The sequence below is a fragment of the Falco naumanni genome, chromosome 20, assembly GCF_017639655.2.
Source record: "Falco naumanni isolate bFalNau1 chromosome 20, bFalNau1.pat, whole genome shotgun sequence".
Classification (NCBI taxonomy): domain Eukaryota; kingdom Metazoa; phylum Chordata; class Aves; order Falconiformes; family Falconidae; genus Falco; species Falco naumanni.
Genome location: NC_054073.1, coordinates 2902746 through 2923386, shown reverse-complemented (window position 1 = coordinate 2923386; position 20641 = coordinate 2902746). Strand labels below are relative to the sequence as shown.

The 20641-nt window shown below is 71.7% G+C and overlaps 2 protein-coding genes across 3 annotated transcripts; both read right to left on the bottom strand.

Annotated features, from left to right (window-relative positions):
* Positions 1–369: 369 nt before the first annotated feature.
* ZBTB7B (zinc finger and BTB domain containing 7B) lies at positions 370–13861 on the bottom strand. The gene is given in 5 exon segments (XM_040618671.1): positions 370–1937; positions 2413–2768; positions 2770–2908; positions 2910–3418; positions 13767–13861. Coding segments are annotated over 4 exon segments (1419 nt in total). The 5' UTR covers positions 3413–3418; positions 13767–13861; the 3' UTR covers positions 370–1516.
* Positions 13862–16523: 2662 nt separating this feature from the next.
* LOC121099604 (mothers against decapentaplegic homolog 6-like) lies at positions 16524–19661 on the bottom strand. 2 transcript variants are annotated; one of them, XM_040618768.1, is made up of 4 exons: positions 19142–19661; positions 18385–18795; positions 18140–18253; positions 16524–17466 (listed from the first exon to the last, which is right to left on the bottom strand). In XM_040618768.1, exons 2-4 carry the CDS (start codon positions 18776–18778, stop codon positions 16928–16930), a joined length of 1047 nt encoding a protein of 348 aa, XP_040474702.1. In that variant the 5' UTR covers positions 18779–18795; positions 19142–19661; the 3' UTR covers positions 16524–16927. The 2 variants fall into 2 exon arrangements, with proteins under 2 accessions (XP_040474702.1, XP_040474703.1); XM_040618769.1 differs by having other exon boundaries at positions 16524–17463; positions 19142–19659.
* Positions 19662–20641: the final 980 nt, after the last annotated feature.

Sequence of the window (20641 nt, the reverse complement as noted above, 5' to 3'; positions counted from 1 at the left end):
TCAAGGTGCCAGTGTCCCAGTGCCCTGAGCTGGCATCCAGCACCCCATGGTGGTCTTGGCCTCGTGGTGTCCCCAGCCCCTCGACATCCTTGTCCCCAGCCCCACAGTGCCCCCAGCCCCTTGATGGCCCCAGCCCCAGCCCTGTGGTGCCCCCATCTCCATCCCCATGCTACACCCACCCCCTTGATGTCCCTATACCAAGCGCCACAGTGCCCCCAACCCCTCAATATCACTGTCCCTAGCACCTTGATGGCCCCAGCCCCAGCCCCGGGGCGCCCCCAGCCCCACTACCTGCCCCAGGCCCAAGCAGAGCAGCACCGGCGGGTGGGGGGTGGGGGGGCAGACAGACAGCCGGGCACGGAGGGGGTCCCTGCTTCTCCGTTTATTACCAAGCAGCCTTCGTTTAAAAAAACAAACACAAACAGACAGACAGACAGACAGAGGCGACCCGGCAGGGCGGGGGGCGGCCGCCCACCGATTATTCGTTTGGTTCCTGACACCAGAGAGGTTCAAGTAGCCGAAAAGTTTCAAGTTCACCATAAGGCACTTTAAAGCCATGACGGGAGCCGAGCCCCTCGTCCCCATCACCCCTCCCGGCACCCCATGGCAAGGGACAGATGCGCGGGGGCCGGGCAGCGCTGGCGGGCAGCAGCGGAGGGGCCGGGGCGGGGGGGGGGGGAATATATTACATCATCTTTTTAAATATAGATAAACTCTTATTTTAGGCAAATAGTGCCGGTCCCCTGCTCCCCCGGGGGGGCGGGTGGGGAGGCTGCGCCCTGGGGGGGGCATGTGCAAAGGGCAGAGGGGTGACCGCGGGGGCCCGGCCACCCCGGGGAGGGGGGTCCCACAGGGCCGGGGTGGTTGGGGGGGGATGGGATCGGGTGGGGGCCGGGGCTGCCCCGCACCCGGGTGGGCTCACCCGAATAGTGCAACCAAGAGAAAGCAGCCGGGAGTGCAGGGGCGAGGGGGGGCTCGCCGGGGAGGGGCTGCTCGGGACGGGGAGGGCTGGGGGGGGGGGGGACGACACAAGCTATGCACAGCGCAGGGCGGCGGCCCCCCCCGCCTCCACCCGCACACCGGGGGGCGGGGGGGGGGGGGGGGGGGCGCCCTGCTGGCCCCGCCAGCGCCCTCCTGTTCGGGGCCAGGGGCGCCCTCGGTCCGCGGGTGCCACCGCCCGGTCCCGGCCCCGCTGGGGGGCGGCATCCACTCGGGGGGGGGGGGCGCACACACCCCAGTCCCGCTTCTCCCCCCCCCCCCGGCCCCCTCACCGGGGCTCCGCTGCCCGGGTACGGCGGGGGGAAACCCGGGCACGGCGGATGGGGGGGGTGCGCCCTGGGCACGGTGGGGGGGCGGCGGGGACACCCCCCCACCCCATTGTGCAAATCGGCCAGGGGGGAGTTTCCCCCTTTGCATAACTGGGAATGAACCGTGACGGGAAAAACGGGAACAGAAACCCGGGGCGGGCACGCACGGCACGGCTCAGCATGGCACGGCACTCGCCGTGGCAGTGGCCCTACACCGTCTCCACCGGCACGGTGCCGTCCGGCTGTGGCCCTTCCTCACCCTCCGGCTCATCCTCCTCCTCCTTCGGCTGCCCCGGACCCCAGTAGCGGGCGATGGAGAGGCGCAGCCCCTCCAGCCGCCCATTGGAGAGGTCAAGGCCAGGAGGTCCGGCGGGCGGCGGCGGCGGCTCGTCGCGGCGTCGACGGCGGGTCCGCACCTCCAGGCAGTTCTGGCCCTTGAGGTGCCGCTGGAGGTGGTCGTCCTTGGCGAAGGCCTTGTGGCAGAGGTAGCACTCGTAGGGCCGCGCGCCCGTGTGCAGGTGCATGTGGTTCTTCAGGTCGTAGCTGTGCAGGAAGCGGGCGCTGCAGTGCTGGCAGGAGTAGGGCCGCTCCCCCGTGTGCTTACGCATGTGGATCTTCAGCTTGTCATTCCTGGGGACACACAGACACAAATGGAGAGGCAGACGTTGGCACAGGGCAGCTGGCATCCCTAGGGAAGCAGCCACCTGGCTGCAGTAGGCAGCGGGATGGTGCTGGCAGTGCAGTGGTAGGGATGCTCTGCAAGGAGGGGGGGGGGCTGGGGGCTCTGGCAAGGTGGGGAACCACATCCCGGCTGCTTGGCTGGGGTGTGCAGGGACTGCTGTGGCACCAGCGGCGGTGGGAAATGCATCCCGGTGTTGCACCGTGCCAGGATGCAGCTGAGTACCAGCAGGGGAGGTGCAGCTGGGGATGCTGCTGGGTACCACGGCTAGCAGGCAGGGCGGGTCGCTCAGGCAGCACTCACGGGGGGCACAGAAGCCCCCCTGGCCCTGCACTTGCACCACGGCAGGGAAGCAGCCAGGCACTAGCAGGGGAGGTGCTGGGGGCAGGGGGGGATGCCGTCGGGTACCCACCGGGCTGCACTCACCGTGTGAAGCGGACCCCGCAGACCTGGCAGGCGAAGGGCTTCTCGCCCGTGTGCGTGCGCATGTGGCGGGGCAGCTTGCCGGCGCCGTGGATGACCTTGTGGCAGACGGGGCACTCCTGGGGCATCTGCGAGCGGCGCTTGCGCACCAGCTTGTCGGGCGTATCCAGCCCAGGCGCCAGCGACTCGTGGTGCAGCGAGCTCAGGTACGCCATCAGATCAGGGTCGATGGCGTCCTCGTCGGAGGCAGCCTCCTCGGGGGACAGGGGGGACTGGTAGGGGAAGGGGAAGGGGTGCGGGGGCAGCTCCTCTTCCTCGGGCAGCTCGAAGCTGTCGTAAGGCAGGGGCAGCCCCTCGGGCAGGGGGGGCGAGGGCGGCTGGGGGGGGTGGCGGGGGGCTGCCGCAGGCTTCGGCCTCGGCGGGCGGCTCCTCGGTGTGGTTGTTGAGCCGGGCGCCACGGGCTTGCAGAAACTTGCGGGTCTTCTTGCTGCGGCGGGCAGCGGGGCGGGGGGGGTGGCGGGGCGGGCGCTTCGCCCTCGGGGAGGGCAGCGAAAGCCTCCAGGTAGCGGCGGGCACGCTCGCAGTCGCCGTCATCGGGGCCGGGTGCCTCCAGCCCGCTGCCCTGCAGGATCTCCACGCAGGCGGCGATCACGCAGGGGATCTCCAGCAGCCGGGCGGCGCGCAGCACCTCGCCCATGTTGGCACTGCTGATGGTGAGCGTGGCCGTGTAGGCAAACTCCAGCAGCGCGCCCAGTGCCTCCGGCCCCACAAAGTCCAGCTCGCAGACCTCCTGCCCCGGTCCTGGTCCAGCAAAAAGCTTCTTGAAGTAGCGGCTGGAAGCGGCCAGGACGGCGCGGTGGGTGCGATACTCCAGGCCCTGCGTCTTGATGGTGACATCGCAGAGCAGCCCCAGCTGCCGCTGCTCATTCAGGCAGCTCAGCAGCTCGCTGCTGTGCTCGGGGAAGGGGATACCGATGAGGTCGTCCTCTGGGCTGGCCATCATCCTCACCTGCGGGAAGGACGGGATGCTCGCCGACTGGCATGGCAACCAGCCCAAAGCCTGGACTAAACACCGCGGCTGGAGCATCAGCCGCGCCGCCAAGCCAGGGTGCGAGGAAAAAACTTCATCGCACGGGGCTCGGTGGCACGGTGGTTTCGGTGGGATACCAAACCGGAGCAGGCTGGGGGCCTGGGGGCTGCCCTCACCCCACACACACACATACACCCCCCCACGGTGAGGTTGGCGGGCAGCAGGCCCCCCACCACAGCCCCCCGCGCTTCCTCCATCGCTGGCACCTGGCCGCCCGCGCCACCACAGCAAAGGGGGAAATCTCAGTGCGGCGCCTTTGAACGGCGCCGAGGCACCGCGCTTCCTGCACCAGCCCACCCACCCCCTGGCCCCCCGGCACCGCTGGGTGCACCCACCGGCTCCCGGCAGCCCCGTCCTGGGAACGCGGGCCTCGCCGGCAGCGGGTGCAGGTGGGCGGGTGAGTGCCGGGAAGAGGGCCCCGAGGGCCGGGGGCCGCCCCGCGGAGCCCAGGCTGGGAACGGGGGCCACGCTTCCTGCCACCGCAGATTAGGATCAGCACCCGCGCCGCCGGTTCCTGCCCCCGCTCCCGGTGGGGGCCTGGCCCCCTCCCTCCCGCTTTGCCCCAGCCTGGGGCCGCTCCTCGCCCAGCCAAGCCCTGCCTGCGTGAGCCGGGCCTTTCCCACGCTGCGGCTGGCAGGGCTTGGCCCCGGCTCTAAACCCGGCGCTGCCGACGCTGGCACCCGCGGTCCTCATGGTGCTGCATCGGGGACCCACGCGTCCCCACGGAGCCGGCACAGGCGGGCGATGGAGCCTGTGGGAAGAGGGAGCCCGGTACCCTCCCAACCCACAGGTAGGGTACAGGTGGCAGCCACGGTGCTGCGACCCCGTGCCCAGCCACAGGTAACGCCACCCCAGCTGGCTGGTGCTGCTGGGTGACACTGGTGCTCTGCTGGGTGACACTGGGGTGGGAGGTCTGTCTGGTGGCTGCAGCCCTGCCTGCACCCTGGGGCAGGTACTGCCACATCCAGGCTGGCGGTGCTGCCAGAGCTGTGCCATGCCACGCCGAGCTGGGCCAAGCCATGGTGCACGGTGGCATACGGCACCAGACATCACCAAGTCACAGCAGGGCACACTGAGCCATGCCAAGCCATGGTGCAAGGTGGCATATGGCACTGGCTATCACCAAGCCAGGCCAGGCCACGCTGAGCCATTCCAAACCATGGCACACGGTGGCATATGGCACCGGACATCACCAAGCTGCACCAGGCCATGCTGAGCCATGCCAAGCCATGGCACACGGTGGCATATGGCACTGGCTATCACCAAGCCACTCCAGGCCATGCTGAGCCATGCCAAGCCATGGCACACGGTGGCATATGGCACCGGACATCACCAAGCTGCACCAGGCCACGCTGAGCCATGCCAGGCCCAGCCGAACTGAACCCCGCCACGCCGTGCCGGACCGTGCCAAGCCACGCTGTGCTGTCGGCGGGCGCGGGGGACGTGCCCCCTCTTGCCCGTGGAGGGGCGGCGCGGCCGGCGGCCCCCGGCACAGGGGCCCATCCCCGCGCCGGCCGCTCCCTGCGCTTGGGCGGCCGCCAGCTGGGGCTGCCTCGGCACGGCTGGGAACGGCCCCGGAGCAACCGGCTGCGGAGCCGCCCCAGCCGCTGCCGAGCAGGCCCGACCGGCATGGCAGGCGGCAGCCGCCCCTGAAACTGGGAGCCGGGCAGTGCCGACCGCCCGGGATGCTGGCGCCAACGCCAAGTGCCCATGGCCGCCCCCTCGCCAGGAGCCCGTCCCGCCGCTGGCCGGGGTCCCCGGTGCCCGCCGGGGCGGGGGCGAGCGGATTAGGGGTGATTAAACCATCAGGGCCCCGGGAGCCAACAGGCAGCGACAGCCCCCGGTGGGATTAGGCAGGATTAGCAGCGGGGGCAGGATTAGGGGAGTCGAGCGCCCTGTGCTGCAGGGGGATGATGGGGACGTGGCGCCTGCCGAGGGCAGCCCAGAGCCCTGCGGACCCCCGGGGCTCTCACAGGCGGTGGTCCCGCCACGGAGTGGCACCTGCATCGTCCGTCGCTGCCTCCCCCAGCTGAATGCCAGCAGCAGCGGGATGGCCGCCCCGTCCCCACGGCACCCCCAGCCCCACGAGACACCCAGCGCTCTTCCTGCTGCTGGGGCCGGGGCCGGCACCCACAGCTGGCATGTGCCCGTCGGGGGGCTCCAGCACCCAGGGATGCCTGGGCCTGGCAACTGAGACCCCCACAGGTGGCAGGGGGCTTCAAGGAACGGGTACGGCCACCAGCCTCGCCGTGGTGCGGCGCAGGCGGGAGCCGCCTTGGCACTGCCGGTGCCGCAGAACTCACCGGAGGCCCAGCTCAGGCTGGCGGGGGAGCCGGGACCCCCGTGAGCAGCCACCGGGCCGGATGCCTGTGGACAAGGGCGCAGGGCCGGGGCAGGGCGGGGGCGAGGCGGCGGCAGGAGGGGGATTTTCCATCGCACCAAACCGCCCGTTACGGCTTCTTCTCCGACACCCCCACCCCCCCCCACCACCCCCCCCCCGCGCATCCTCCCTGCTGGAGCGAAGTCACATGCTGAGCGGGTGCTGCCATCGAGGAGATCAGAGCGGCGATAAGGAAACGGGGAGGGGGGGGGACGGGGACAAGGTGTGAGGGTACCAGAGCCACTCCCGGCCCCCCGACGTTCCGTGGCTGGCGCCAGAGATGATGGCACGGGGAGCATGGGCTGAGGAGGGGGCCGGTGATGATGCCCACACCCCCGTCGCACCAGGGCTTTCTTGGTTACGTCAATGCCTGCGGCCGGGCCCGTTTTGGCTGTGGCAGACACACGGGGCTGGGGGAAGGGGGGGTTGCTCCCCACGCTGAGCCGGCTCCTGCGCCAGGGCGGGCAGCAGCGGGAACAATGCCTGGCCGGGTCAGCCTGACATCCCGCCGCCAGCCCATGCCGCCTGGTGCAGCCACGGCCAGCCCCCATTCACCAGCTGGTTCCCCCCCAGTGCCCCTGGCCCGGGGTCTGGCCGTTCCAGCACGGCTGCACGTGGCAGGGTGGGTGTCTGGCCCTGCAGCACCCACCCAGCGTGGGGACTGGCTGTCCCGTGCCACCGAGGCAGGATGGCACCCTGCACGCGGGCATGGTGCCAGCCTGTGCCGGGCACTGGTCCTGGCTTGGCGATGGTGGGAGATGTGGGGTAGAAGGGGGTGTCTGGGTGCCCCCCCCTGCTCCCTCATGGGGAAGGGGGGCAGGGGTCATGGGGAGCATGGCCCCCACCCCAGGCTGCTGCAGGGTGCTACTGCTTTCGGTCACAAGAATTGCAAACGCTGTCGAGGGACTTCACAGCCGCACCGGGGAGAATGAGTCACCCAGGAAGGGGAGCGAAGCACCAGCCATCATCGACCTGGTGGCCCCCGGCCCCTTGCCCCGTGGGGCCCCTCGCCCTTCGGGAGCTGGGAAAGGGACCCAGGTATGCAGCCATGCACCAACTCCCCCCGTCACCCACGCCCCCATCACCCAGCCCAAAGCCAGCGGGGAGCAGCGGCGGTACCAGCGCCGGGTGCCATGGCGTGGGGGGGTGGCATGGCTGTGGGGTGGGGGGCTGCGCAGCCTCTCTGCCCACCTGGCGGGGAAGGCGGTGGGCTGGGGGCCAGCCAGGCTGGTGGCGCTGAATTGGGGACATGCTGCGGGCATGCTGGGGGTCCCAGTGCTGGAGGGGAGGCGGCTGGGGGAAGCGGTCCCGCTCTTTGAAAGAAGAAGAAACAGCGAGCAGAAACGAAAGGAAATGGTTTGAAGAGAGAAAAGGATAAACAGAGCCCCCATGCCCCACGGTGCCAGGGAGCGAGCCCCGCGGCACCACCCCGGCCTCCCACCGCCATCCGGCTCCTGGCACCCGTGGTGCCACCCGGAGAGCTCTCGGTTCCCAGGTGCCTTGAGCACCTCGCGGGCACGGCAGCCATGGGCACTGAGCCAGGGGGTCTGAGTGCCGTGGCCCAAGTCGGTCTCTGTGCCGGTGCCCGGTGTGGCTGCCGGTGCCAACCGCGCACAATAGCCGGGCTGGAGGCTGGGTGCAGGCGGCCCTGCCATGGCGGCGCAGGTGGCTGCAGGACCCGCGGCGTCCCCAGTGCCAACCCTGGCACCTGCAGCGGGGACAAGCAGCCACCGGCCCAGCCAAGCCCCCCAGCGCCAGCCCTCTGCCCGCCAGCCCCACACTGGCACCACAGCCCCCTCCCGCCGCCATCATGGCCCCCTCTCGCTGCCAAAACCTTCCCCAGCGCCTGGGCCAGGCAGAGGCACGTCCGGCTGCCTGGCACCACCGCCGTGGGGTGTGGGTCTCACTCTGCCAGGCCGTGGTGACCCGAACCTCACTGCCCGTCCCGTCCCGTCCCACCGGCAGCGAGGGCGGTGCAGGGCCCAGGCGATGCCAGCATCCCGGGCAGCCTCCCGGCCGGTGCCAAAACAGCCATGCCTGGCTCTCCCCGTGCCCGGCGGCACCGCGCCGGGTCCCCACTGCCCCGGCACCTTCTCCGCCACGACGGCTGGCGGCGGCGGGGTGGGCGCTCGGCTCACCTGGCGTGTGTCCCGGCGTGGCTCGGCGCTGCGCCGCGGCCGGGTCGGCGGCCCGCGAGCGGCAGGGAGGGGAAGGCAGGGTGCTGTGTGAACTTGGCCCCGCTCCCCGCTGCACTTGAGCGCAGGATCCCACCTCAAAAGGAGTCGACGCCCACACCCCGGGTCACGCACCTCCCAGCCCCGCTTCCCAGAACACACACGGCATTAACCCTTCACGGCCAGCGCCATGCCGCGGGGTGCCAACCCAGAACCGGGCAGGGGGCATCCCCCGGCCCCCTCTCGCCGGAGGAAATTCCCAGTGTCGGTAGGACAGGCACCCCGTGCCGCGGGCATCCCCTCCCCGCTGCCGGCATCGCCTCCCCGCCGCATGCCCCGGCCCCCTGCGCCGAGGCGTCGGACAGGCTCTCGCGCTCCCGCCGCCCCAAGGCAGGGCGCTGGGTGCCGGGTGCTCACTGCTGGCCGTGGCCGGCCCGGCCGAGCCGGGAGGGCGCCTGCGCTTGGCGGGAGCGGGGCTGCCACCGCAGGGCTGGGCTCGGTGCGGCGTGCCATGGCCTGCCTGGACAGCCCTGGAGCCGCCCCCCAAACCTGCAGACGCACGTCCCGCTCCGCCGTCCCCGAGGTCCCACGGGGGATGTGGACAGCCGTGACCCAGGGAGGGGGCTCAGGGGTGGCCCCTGCTGAACCTAGTCCCCTCCACTCGCCGGGGCACCCACACTCCCCCCCCCAGCCCCCTGGGGCCAGCTGCAGGTTCGCGCAATCCCCCCCCCCGTAATTACACCCTCTGCATCCCCAGCTAAACAGCAATTAACAGCCCGGGGAGTGCTCCCCACACCCCACCCGGCACCCAGCATCCGCCCCGGCCGCCCACACCAGCCCGGCCGGGGGGCAGCCCCACCGCAGTGCCCTGGCACGGCCCCGGCAGGGCTCTGGGCAGCCGTGCCGGCGCTGCCAGCAGCACAAGGCCGGGCAGAAAGGGGAAGAGCCCTGTGCCAGCCCGGCCGCCAGCCGGGCAGGGAGGGGGCCTCTGGCCCCAGCAACGTTGGCGGAAAGAGCGGGTTGTGCAAGAGCCCGAGCAAACGGGCCGGCAGCAGGGACAGCAGGCGGGCAGGGGGGCAGTGGCTGCGCCAGCATCGTGCCCACTCAGGCCAGGATGCCCTGGCACGGCATCCCGCCTCCCCCATCACCAGGGACCGCGTGCTGGGCAGAGGCTGGCCGTGCCACCATGGGTCAGCCCGAGGGCTGGAGCGCCGGCAGCGTGCGGCTGGGAGGCAGCGGTGGTGCCGGCAGCCTTGTCCGCCACGCTGCCACCACGCGCCGGGCTGGCCGGCCACCCCGGTGGGGGGCACAGACCCAGGCCAGCGTCCCCAGGAGGGTGGGAGGGACGCAGCACCAGCTTGCCAACCCTTTGCCTGCCCTTTGCTCCCCATAAAGGAGGGAAACGGCGCCAGCCCCCCCTGGCCCAGGTGTGCCAGGTGCTAAGGGCGGGAGATAAGGTGGGCGAGGCGGGCAGGGAGGGGCATGGCATGGGCACGCAGCCCTGACTCAGGGTTCCCGCTGGTGGCCAGGCCCCGCTGGGGTGAGTCACGACATCCCCCCCACCCTGGGGGTGTCGCAACTGCCCATGCGCTGGCCACAAACTGCTGCTCACCCCGGCTGGGGGGCACCAGGGGTGCCCAGTCAGGGGGGACCAGGTGATGGATGGGCTGACCTTCATCCGTCCTCCTCCACGCTCCGTCCTGGCCTTGGCCAGTGACACCCTGACCAGTGGCACCAGTGATGGGCCGCAGCCTCGTCCTGCATGCAGCTGGGACAGGTTCCAGCAGCATCTCCCATGTGGTGCCACCCCCCTCTCCTGACAGCAGGATGGGCACCCCAGCCATGGGCATCCCTACCTCCCGCACCACATCCCAGTACGGGGGACCACAACATGCCAGGACAGGAGAGGTCCCACAGCCACCTGCTCACCTATGGATGGCCACTATGGATGTAGCCAATGGCGTGTGGCTTCTGTGGGTCACCCCTGGGCTCCCCGCTCCAAGCATCACCATCCCCAGCACTGGGGAGAGGCCACGTGAGGCCGGACACCGGCTGTCCTCAGCTGCTCCCTGCCAGGGTGGCCTGGGGAGCGGGGCCACATGCAGGCAGAGGGAAGGAGGGTAGGAAGGAAGGAAGGAAGGAAGGGGTTGCCGAAATGGAGCTCAAGGAGGGGGGAACAGGAAGGAAATGGTCAACAGCAAACCCCACCTTTGATCACCCCTCGGCATGGGGCAAAACCCACTCACAGATTCCCCAGCAGCCGGGGGGGACTGGGCTGTGATCAAGGCAGCCGCCGCACGGTGGGCTCCGAGCCCACCCAGTGCCCAGGCCACCCCTGCCAGTGCCGAGGGGCACAGCAGAGCTGGGCATCCCGCTGCGTCCCAGCTTGTGTGGCCCAGTGTGGCCAGGACCCCACCGGGATGGAGCGAGACTCAGCTGCCCATGGGCACCCTGGTGCCAGGCACGGGGGTACCCATGGCAGCAGGGCGAGGCTCTGCCAGCCCTCAGCCTGGGCCAGCCAGGCTTGCCCACGGCTGGTCCCGCTTGCCAGCCCCAGGGCGAGCCAGCTCTGGTGCTGCTTGCCCTGTGGCACAGTCACGGGAGCCCCTTGGAGGGCAGCCAGACCCCCTGGGTCCCACCGCTGCCACACAGCCCTGGGCAGCCCCCCAGGCTGGTGGCATCTCCTCCCTGACACAGGGTCCCTGTCTTCAGAGCACCTCGGGAACTGAGCACTGCCAGGTGGCACAGGACAGGCCCCAACGACGCTCCATCCCGGCACCAGGGCGGTGCTGGTCCCACTGGGGTCACCTGGCAAGGACAGTGCCAGCCCACGGCCCCCCCTCCACACCCCCCGAAATAGCCTGGCTTCCGCCCCCACGGCAGCTGCCTGCTGCCAGCTCCCCGCTGCCCACGGCTGATCCCAGGGGAGGGAAGGGGGGGGGCAGGCGGCTCTAATCCCCCCCAAGCCCACAGAGCACTGCCTGCGCGGCTGTGCCCGCCGCAGCCTCACCGGCCCACGCAGTGCTGCCAGCGAGACCCCCGCCAGCCCCACGTGGCGGAGCACAGCCAGGGGCAGCTGCCATGGAGTCCCACCACGGTACACGGGGCCACCCCAGAACTGTCCCCAGTCCCAAGCCACACCGGGATGTCCCCACCGTGCCAGCAGGCTCGGCACTGCCCAAGCCGGGCAGGAATCCCCTTCCCTTCCCCTCCTTGGCCCCGCAGCGGGACAAGAGCGGAGCATCCCCCTGCCCATCCTCACAGCGGCCCCCAGGCCCATGCCGCTGGGGATGCCCATGGGAGGGGAACCGAAGCAAAACTGCCAGGGTGCAGCGGTGCCCCCCGCGTGCCAGCCAGCCTGGCCGCACTCCCCACCCCATCAGCGTCCAGGGCAGCAGCGCTGGCCCCCACCCTGCCCAGGACCCCGCGCCTGGCAGCAGGACCCCCTACTCACCGCCCCTCCAGCCGCTGCCCATGGGGCCCAGGGACACGGTGGGGACAGCCGGGGCGAAGCGGAGCATGCAGCGCAGCCAAGGCTGCCGGGAGAGGCCAGCGCTCGCCTGACCTACTTCTCCTTCCGCATCACCTGCTTTCATTTTCCCTCGCCACGGCTCGGTCCCCCCCGCCCGCCCACAGCCCCGCCGAGTCACGCTACTGGCTCGGGGGGCACGGGGCACCCAGGCCCCGCGGCTCCCACCGCACCGGCGTCTGCGCCAACCGGCCACCCATCGCTGGGCTGGGAGAGCGGCCGGGCACCGAGTACGGTGAAGGTCACACCGGCCACCGCGGCAGCCCCAGCCACAGCAGCCTCCCCGGCTGCCTGCGCGGCCACCCAAGCGTCACCTCCCTGGCACGAAGCGAGTTTGACGGGTCTCAGCCCAGCCCCTGGCCGGGTCCTCCAGCCGCCCCGGGGCTCGCTGGGGTGTGGACATGCAGCTCCTGGGGCATGTCGGGGACGTCAGCGCTGCTGGGGGGACTCGGCGGGCGCCAGTCCCCCCAGCCAGGGCAGCCTCCCCCGCCCTGACCCCCCAGCTCGGTGGTGGGGTTACCATGGGAAGGCGGCAGCGGCGGCGCAGGGGGAGCGTGGGCTCCCGGGGGCTCCCGCCAGCAGCCCGCGCGCTGCCAGGAGAGATTTCTCCGTGGTTTCATCATCCACCGCCCGCCCCGAAGGAGAAGTTCCTGCTCCGCGCGTGGGGCAGCAGCCACCCCTCGAGGGTCGGGGGGCTGTGCTGGCCCCCACACCCCCTGCTGCACCCGCCGCCTGCCCCTGCTGTGCTCAGGCCTGTCGTGCTCGTGCCACGTGTGCACCGAGGGTGCACGGCACCAGCTGGCAGAGCCGCACCGCCGCGGCCTCGGGCTCAGCACCGTGGTGCCGCCAGTGAGGGGGGGCTGCCCAGCCCGGGCCCCGGCGGGTGGTCTCAGGAGGTCCCCAGCACCCAACACCGATGTCCATCCGTGTCACACACACCCCATCCCCCACCCCACCCCCATCTGTCACCTCCCCACACCCGGGGGTTTCACCCACTCCACACGCCGGTCGCCAGCAAAGGCACCCCCAGCCCCAAGCAGCCCGCAGCCCGGCCCCGCTGCCCCACACCCTCCCCTGCCCCACAGCTTCCCCTTCTCCACGCGCCCAACTCCAAGTTCCTGAGCCCAGCCCCTCCCTCCACACCCGGCACTGGCATCACCGCCGCGGCCTCGAGTCGCCGGCAGCTGCTGCGTGCCAAGCACCGGCGCCGGGGGACCCCAGCACCGCGGGACCCCTCGCAGCTGGGGAAACAGAGGCACGGCCACACTCACCCCGCGCCAAACCCAGCACCACGTCCCCCTCGCCCGGTAAAAGCAGCTCCGGGTCAAGGGCGGCCGCGGCCCAAGACGGTGACTCCCTCCGGCATGGGCTGTGGCGGGAGGGTAAATACCGCACCCCACCCCGGGCAAACAGCCGGCTTGGGGGCAGCCAGCCAGGGGGGGACAGGTACAGCAGGGCTGGGTGCACCGGGACAGAGTCCACCAGCGCTCGGCGGGTGCTACCAAGCCACCGGGCCCGGTGGGCACCCCGGTGTGGATCCTTGCCAGCAGCCAGCAGTGAAACACCCGCCGCCAGCATGCCAGGCCCAGCGGGTCACTGGTGTGCTGCAGCGTGCCGGGACACGGGGACACCCACCTGCCGGTACCGGTGTTGGCGCCATGGGGGATCCCGAGCTGTCACCCCGCCGTGACGGTGCCATGCCCAGTGCAGCCGGGGATGCGGCCGAGCCGCTCAGCGGGCCGGGAAGGGCGGTGGGACGGCGGCAGCACCCCGGTGAGCGTGGAGGGACCCCGGCTGGATGGTGGCACCGCAAGTGGACCCCGGCCAGAGCCTTGGCAGCCACCCCGGGAGGCGGCGGGGACCTGCCGGTGTCCCCCGTTTCCCGCAGCCCCGTGCGGAGGAGCCGGGAACGGCCCCCGCGTGGCCCCCTCCGCCCCGCAGGCGACACGTCCACCGGCCCCAGCGTGGAGCAGCGGCGGGCAGGCACGGTCCGGGCACAGAGCACCTCGGCGCACCCGCCCGCCGCCGGTAGCCGGTAGCATCCCGGATCCCCGCGACTCACCGCAACCGGGCTGCCAAAACGGTCGCCGTACCGGTCCCGGTCCCGGTCCCGTTACCGGTCGGTCGGTACCTCCGTGCAGACCCCGTCGGTGGGTCCGTCCGCTCCCACCCGCTGCCGCTCACCTGCGCGCCCCGCCCGAGCCACGGGCCGGTCCCGGGGCCGCGGCCCCGCCTCCGCCTTCACCTGCCGCCGCCGCGCCCCGCCCGCCCCCCCCCCGCTGCCGCCGCCGCCGCCGCCGCCGCCGCCGCCGGGGCTCCAGGAAGCGCCCGCCCCCGCCCCCGCTCATTGGGCAGCGCGCCGGCGGTCCGGCCTCCTATTGGTGGGGGGGCCCGCCCATCAGCCCACCGCACACACCCCCCCCCGGGAGGGCGGGGGCCGAGCGGGCCCCCCCGGGACCGGAGTGCACTGGGGGGGGGGGGGGGGGGCCGGGAAGAGCTGAGTCAGAGGCGCGGGACAGCAGCGATTAACGGCGCCGCGCTGGGACCGACCCCGTGGCTGGGGGGGTGGGAGTGGGCGGGTGGGAGTGGGGGGGTGGAACCCGGTACGGCCCCGCCGGCGCCTCGCCCGGTGCCAGGCGCCGAGCGCGCCCCGCCCGCTGCGGCCGCCGAGCCCCGGGGCCGGCCCGCCCCGCTCCGCCCCGCGGGCACGGGGCGGGGAACTGGGCACGGGCAGTCGGCCGTGGGGCGGGGGGTGGAGAACCGGGCACCGGCGGGGGGGATAGAGTCCCGGGTACGGGCAGGGATGGAGAACCGGGGCCGGGGAAGCGGGCACCGGCGGGGAGGATGGAGTCCCTCCCGGGCACGGGCGGGGATAGAGAACCGGGCCCGGGGAAGCGGGCACCGGCGGAGGGAGGGGCATAGAGTCCCGGGCACGGGCAGAGGCGGAGAACCGGGGCCAGGGAAGCGGGCATCGGCGGGGGGGGTGGAGTACCGGGTACAGGCGGGGATAGAGAACCGGGCACGTGCAGGGATGGAGAACCGGGGCCGGGGAAGCGGGCACCGGCGGGGGGAATGGAGTCGCGGGCAGGGCGGGGGTACAGCGCCGGGGCCGGGGACGCGGCCCCCCCGCTGCCGGCGGTGCTGGGGCAGGGCGCGGCGCGGCCCCCCCGGGAGCGGCCCCGCCGCAGGTGCCGGGGCGGGGACCCCGCGCAACCTGTTTGGCCGCCGCCGGCCCCGGGAGGCAGCGGCGGGGCGGCCCCGGGGCTCACCTCGCCTCACCCCGGCCCCCCCGGCTCCTGACTCAGAGCCCGGCCGCTGCCCGGCGCTGGCGGAAAGTGTGAGGAGCCGCCGCCGCCGCCGCGGGCTGCCAAGGCAAACACGGCCCCGCGCAGACGTTATGTCAGCCGGGCGGGGGGGACCGCGCCGGGGGGCACCGCTCCAGCGCCGGGCCCACCAGCCCCCCCCCCCCCCCCAGCCCCCCCGCCGGCTCCCGGTACCGGGCACCTGCCGCCGCACCGTGCCCAGCCCGCCCGTTCCTCGGCGGGCGCCGGGACTCCGGTGCCCGCAGCCCCCCCGCGGCCCCCGTCCGGCCGTCGGCGCACCTGCACCCCTCCCCCCCGCCTCCCCCCGCCCAGGCACCGACCGCGGGGCTCGGGGCTCCCGCGGGGACCGGGGAGGGGGAGATCGCAGAAAATCCCCGGCCGCGCCGCCCCCCGGCCCCGCCACTGCCCCCCGGGCCCCCGCCCGCCACCACGCGCCGCCGCTCCCCGCAGCGCTGAGCCAGTGCCGGTACCGGAGCCCTCGGTGCCCGGCGCTGCGCTCCCGGTGCCGCCCGCCCGCCCGCCGCCCCGGGGCGGCCCCGACGGCGAGGCCCGCACTCACCTGCTGCCCGTGGGGACGCGGCGGGGCCGGGGCCGGGGGGGCCGGGGGGGCCGCGGAGCCGCCAGGCCCGTCTCAGCCGGGCCGGCGGCGTGGCAGGAAGGACCGGGCGGTCATCGCGGCCCGGCCGCGGCCGCCTGCAGAGGGCACTGCCGGTCCCCGAGCCCAGCCCGCGGCCACCGGCGCGCCGCCCGCGCGGGACCGACACGCGTGGGGACACGGGGAGGGTCTTTGTGCCGGTGGCACCTTTATTGGGGTTAGAAACAGCCGTCGCGGCCCGGGCACCCCGGGACCCCCGAAGCTGCGCTTGCCCGGCGGGTGCCCGGACGCAGGACCCACCGCTGGGGACCCTGCCCTGTCCCCAGCACCTGCCCCACACCCATCCATCCAGCTGTGCTCACCAGCCCCACACCCACCCATCCAGCTGTCCTCACCAGCCCAACACCTATCCCTCCAGTTGTGCTCACTGGCCCCACACCTGTCCGTCCAGCTGTGTTCTACCAGCTCCAAACCCATCCAGCTGTGCTCACCAGCCCCACACCCATCCATCCGGCTGTGCCCACCAGTCCCACATCTATCCAGCTGTGCTCACCTGCCCCATATCTATCCAGCTGTGCTCACCAGCCCCACACTCATCCATCCAGATGTGCTCACCGGCCCCACACCTATCCATCCAGCTGTAGTCACATGCACCACAACTATCCAGCTGTGCTCACCTGCTCCACATCCATCCATCCAGCTGTGCTCACTGGCCCCACATCTATCCAGCTGTGCTCACTAGCACCACACCTATCCATCCAGCTGTGCCCACCGGCCCCACACTTGTCCATCCAGCTGTGCTCTACCAGCCCCACACCCATCCAGCTGTGCTCACCTGCCCCACACTTGTACAGCTGTTCTAACCTGCCCCATTTTCCAGCTGTGCTCTCTGGCCTCACACCTCCAGCTGTGCCTGCTCCCTCCTGTTCCTCCCATGCCTGCCATGACCCCCAGGCCCACAGCCCCCCGCCCCGGCTCTGGGGCTGTACACCCACTGCCCTCCCCTCCTGCAGCCCACAGCCCTGCCCTGGCTGCCCCCCCGGGGGCCGGGCCTGGTCCCCCACCCATGGTGCCAGGCGGCTGCTGCATCGTGCTCTACTTTTTTTACAAAAATTAAATAAATTAAAATAAATTTAACCATTAAAATAATAAAAAAATAATAAAAAGATTAAATAGTGCCCTGTGTCAGCAAAAGGCCCGGTGGCGAGTACTGGCAGGGCGGTGAGCAGGGCATGGGGGAGGAGGGAGCACTGGACCCCCCCGGGGCTGGGGCAGAGGGTCCCAGTAAGGGTCTCCTGGGCCAGAACAGCCCCACTGCAGCACAGCCCTGGCAGAGAGAGGCTGGGGGCGGTGGAGGGGCCCCCTGGCTCATGTCCCCCCCTTCCACCTGCTTTGGGGGTCTCCCCGGCACCCCCCCTCCCAGCCCCTCAGCGTGGCTGGTTGAGCAGCACCTCCAGCCAGCACGGGCAGGAGGTGATGAACTGCCGGGAGTAGCAGGGCCCCCAGCCCTTGGCGAAGCTGATGCGGATACTGTGGGGGTCACAGGGACCCTCCCCGGGCAGCCGCCAGCCCCCCGCACCCCCCACCTGCTCGTAGTCAAACACCTTCGCCGAGTAGCCAGGCAGCACCTTGAGGACAGTGAGCCCACCGGCGCCCAGGACCCCCAGGGTGGGCGAGCTGACAAAGATGGGGTGCTCACTGCGGTTGTACGCCCACACGCCGCCTGGCTCCTGGCTCAGCAGCAGCCCCCGGCCGATCTTGCCGCGCGCCCGCCGCACGGCACGGCTACGGTGGGCAGCCGGCAGCTGGCCCAGGCAGAACCCGCTGCCCCGCGGCAGCTCACAGAAGACGTTCACGGAGGCCTCGTGCACAGCGTAGAGGCGGCCCACGCGTGTCCGGTGCTCCCAGTAAGCCAGTTTGCACCAGTAGCCGTCCTTAATGGTGTTCCGTGAAAGGCTGGTGTCTGCTGGGGGAGAGCAGAGCCACCGGCTGCCACGCGGGCACGGCCAAACCACGCAGCTGGAGAGCCCAAGGGGAGGGGTGATGGGCAGGGAGTGGGCACAGGGGGGTCCATGCCCCCCCCTCCCCCAGTTCCTGCAGGAGCCAGTGCAGTGGACAGACGGACACGGTGTGCTGGGATGTGCCAGCACAGGCTCTGGCATGGGGCGTGGGTCACCAGAGCCACTGTGTGCTGGCACAGAGGGCCAGGCTGTCCCCAGCCCCCCGTCCCTGGGGACACGGTGAGGGGGGTCCCCGGGCACGGGGAAGGTGGGGCCCTGGTGGCCAGCAGCCAGGCTGGAGCCACAGCTGTGTGCGTCAAGGCACATTGTGTGTGTCCCCGTGGGCAGCGCTTCCTCCGGCAGGGAGCCTGGCGCCGCCAAAAATAACAGGAGCCACAGTGGGGGGGGACTGGGCCCGGGCTGCTCGCCCCCCACCCCCCCGAACCTCTCATCCCACACCGGAGCCATTACCCCCACCAGCTCTGCTCCCCAGTTTTCAGGCTCTGTGACCCACACCTCTGCCCCAGCCAGTAGTGGGGTGGGGGCAGAGCTGCCCGGGGGGGTCAGCCCTGCCCCATCCCTGCCTGCTGGGTGAGGGGGAGCTCGAGCAGCCCCCCCAGTATGGCAGGACCCTCTTACCGTGCCGGTCCCCACCGTTGTAGCTGAACTCCAGGAGCTGGGTGCCGGGGTGCTGGGGTTCATCTGGCCAGGAGGGACCGCAGGACACCTTTGAGTAGGGGGGTGGTGGGGTCTCTGGGGTGGGGGAGAGAAGGGGCTGAGGGGCTGGGATACGCATCCCCCTCCGGAGCATCCCGGAGCCTTGAGCTGGCCCTGGGAACCAGAGGCTGGGTGGGCTCGGGTGGGCTGGAGCCCCCGGCACTCACCGGGTGCAGCCAGGCGGCTGAAGTGGTGGGGGTTGCAGCAAAGCACGGCCACGTCCCCGCAGCCCCCCCGGCCCCCCGCGCAGTAGCAGAGGTGCTTGAGCTCGTAGGGCTGCCGGAGGTCAGGCCAGCGGTAGAGGCGGCAGAGCAGGACCTGGGGGGGCAGCGCCTGCTTGGTCCCCCGCGGTTCCCCCCGCGGTGCCCAGACGCAGCCGGACTCCCAGGCACCCCGGCTCTCCACCGCCTGCACCAGCAGCTCCAGCTCCTCGTCCTTCAGCTTCTTGAAGAGGGCATGTGCCGCCGGTTTGAGGGCACCGGGGCCATCCTCGGGGCCGGCCACCACGCAACGCTGTCGCCACAGCCGCCTCACCAGCCCGGCACGGCGCGAACGGAACATGGGGCAGTGGGGACCACCTGCGGGATGGGGACAGGCGTCACCCTCCAACGGCCACGGAGGTCCCTGGTGCAGCCCCCTGCACTGCTGGGGCCCTGGCAAGGCTGCCCTGCCCGGGCTTACTGCTGCCCGCAGCTGCCTTTCCCCCACAGACACGCCAGAACACGGTGATGCTCCCAGGGTGACCCCAGGGTGACATGGGGACGTAACCCCAAAACCAACCTCCAGTGCAGGGGAACCCGCCTGTGCCATAACGGCAAGGGCAGGGGACCATGCACCCCTACTGCAGCGCCCACCCACCCCTCCTGCCGCCCCACCTGGCGCGGGGCTGGGCCAGGGGTCCCCAGGGAAGGGGGTCTCACTCACGGCAGGTGGTGGAGCTGGGTGCGAGGAGCCGGGGCTGCGCATGGGGCTGCGCTCTTGGGGCAGCCGGCACCGCTCTGCCCGCGACGCAGGGCTGCCAGGAGCTTTTCCTGTGCCGGGACACTCTTCCCTCCCCCGGACCTCCCCGTTTGGGGAATTCATTGATTCGCCCTGTCCTGGCCAGCCCCGGGGCCAGGATGCAGCAGCAGCAGAGCAGGCGTCAGGCCAGACGGGTGGGCTGCGGCGAGTGGGGATGCCCAGCACCATCCTGCCAGGGCTGCCACAGCCGGGCTGGCCCCGTGGGCAAGGGGGAACCGTGGGGTGCATGGCCCAGCATCCTCTTGGCAGACCCCACCCCTGCCCATGTCCACACAGGGGTTGCAAGGACCACCCCAGCCCCCCACGGCACCTGCGGCGGGGGTCCCAGCCACTTCCCTGCGGCCAGGGTCAGGGTCCCCTGCCCCATGGGTGCTGGGCAAGGGTGGGAGCCAGCTCCACAACAAAGCGGCTAATGTAAACGGGACCCTTATCCCACGCCGGGCCGGGCTTCCTGCTCCCGACTTCCCGGCGAGATAAGGAAGGCCGGGCTGGCGCCAGGGCTGCGGCGAGGCTGGGGAGTACGGAGCTTCCCCTGCGCCAGGGACAGGGCTGCGGGCAGCCCCCACACCGGGGCCAGCCACCGGGAGACCTGGCGGGAGACCCACAGCCATCCCCATGGCGGAGCCCCGGTGCCCCACAACACGTCTCGGTGGCCATGACCTTTGCCGCAGCTCTGGCCAGGTTGGGCCCTTTGGGGACATTTTGCTCTGGCTGCTTCCCGCTGGCTCTTGGCAGCGCCGGGGCCAGCCGGGCGCGCGAGGCCGGGGCAGGAAACAGCCTGGAGCGGGGACAAGCGGAGACGCTCTTTAAACAAGGGGCTGAGTCACAGGCAGGGATAAACCCGGCAGAGGGACAGGCAGGAGGGGCAGGCAGAGCCACAGCCCCCCCGCTCCTGCCCCTTGGCCCCAGGCAGAGGCGACGTGCGGGTTGGGGTGCCTGGGTCCTACCCAGGGTGAGGGTTGGGGGGTGGGGTGGGGGGCACACGCTCTCAGAGCCCTCCCCAAAGACATGCAGCTGGTCAGGCGCTGCTCAGGTTTATTGGGGTCTCTGTGATTGGGGGGAGCGCAGGCTGGAGCGGGGTTCCCAGCTTTGGGGGTCCATCAGCTCGGGGCAACAAGCAGTCCTGGGGAGGGGAGAGAGGCACAGTGGGTGAGGACGCCCCCTTACCAGCACCACAGCTGCACCCCCATCACCCCCAGCAGCATCACAGCCGAGCCCATCACCCCGCAAGAGCACCATGGCCAGGTCCCCCCGTCACACCCCTCAAACACCGTGGCTGGGCCCCTGTCACCCCCTGGAGCACTGCAGTGGGGCCCCCAGAAACCCCCCAAGCACCATGGCTGGGCCCTTGGCACCCCCAGGAGCACCACGGTTGAGCCCCGATCACCTCCCAAACACCATCTG

Bases quoted from the DNA above. Each gene is read 5' to 3' on its own strand.
- LOC121099604 (XM_040618768.1), bottom strand. From the start codon at position 18,778: ATGTTCCGTTCGCGCCGTGCCGGGCTGGTGAGGCGGCTGTGGCGACAG. The intron at 18,254-18,384 runs GTGAGTGCCGGG...CCCCCACCCCAG, and splicing joins CAGCCGCCTGGCTGCACCCG to AGACCCCACCACCCCCCTAC. The intron at 17,467-18,139 runs GTAAGAGGGTCC...GCTCTCCCCCAG, and splicing joins CAACGGTGGGGACCGGCACG to CAGACACCAGCCTTTCACGG.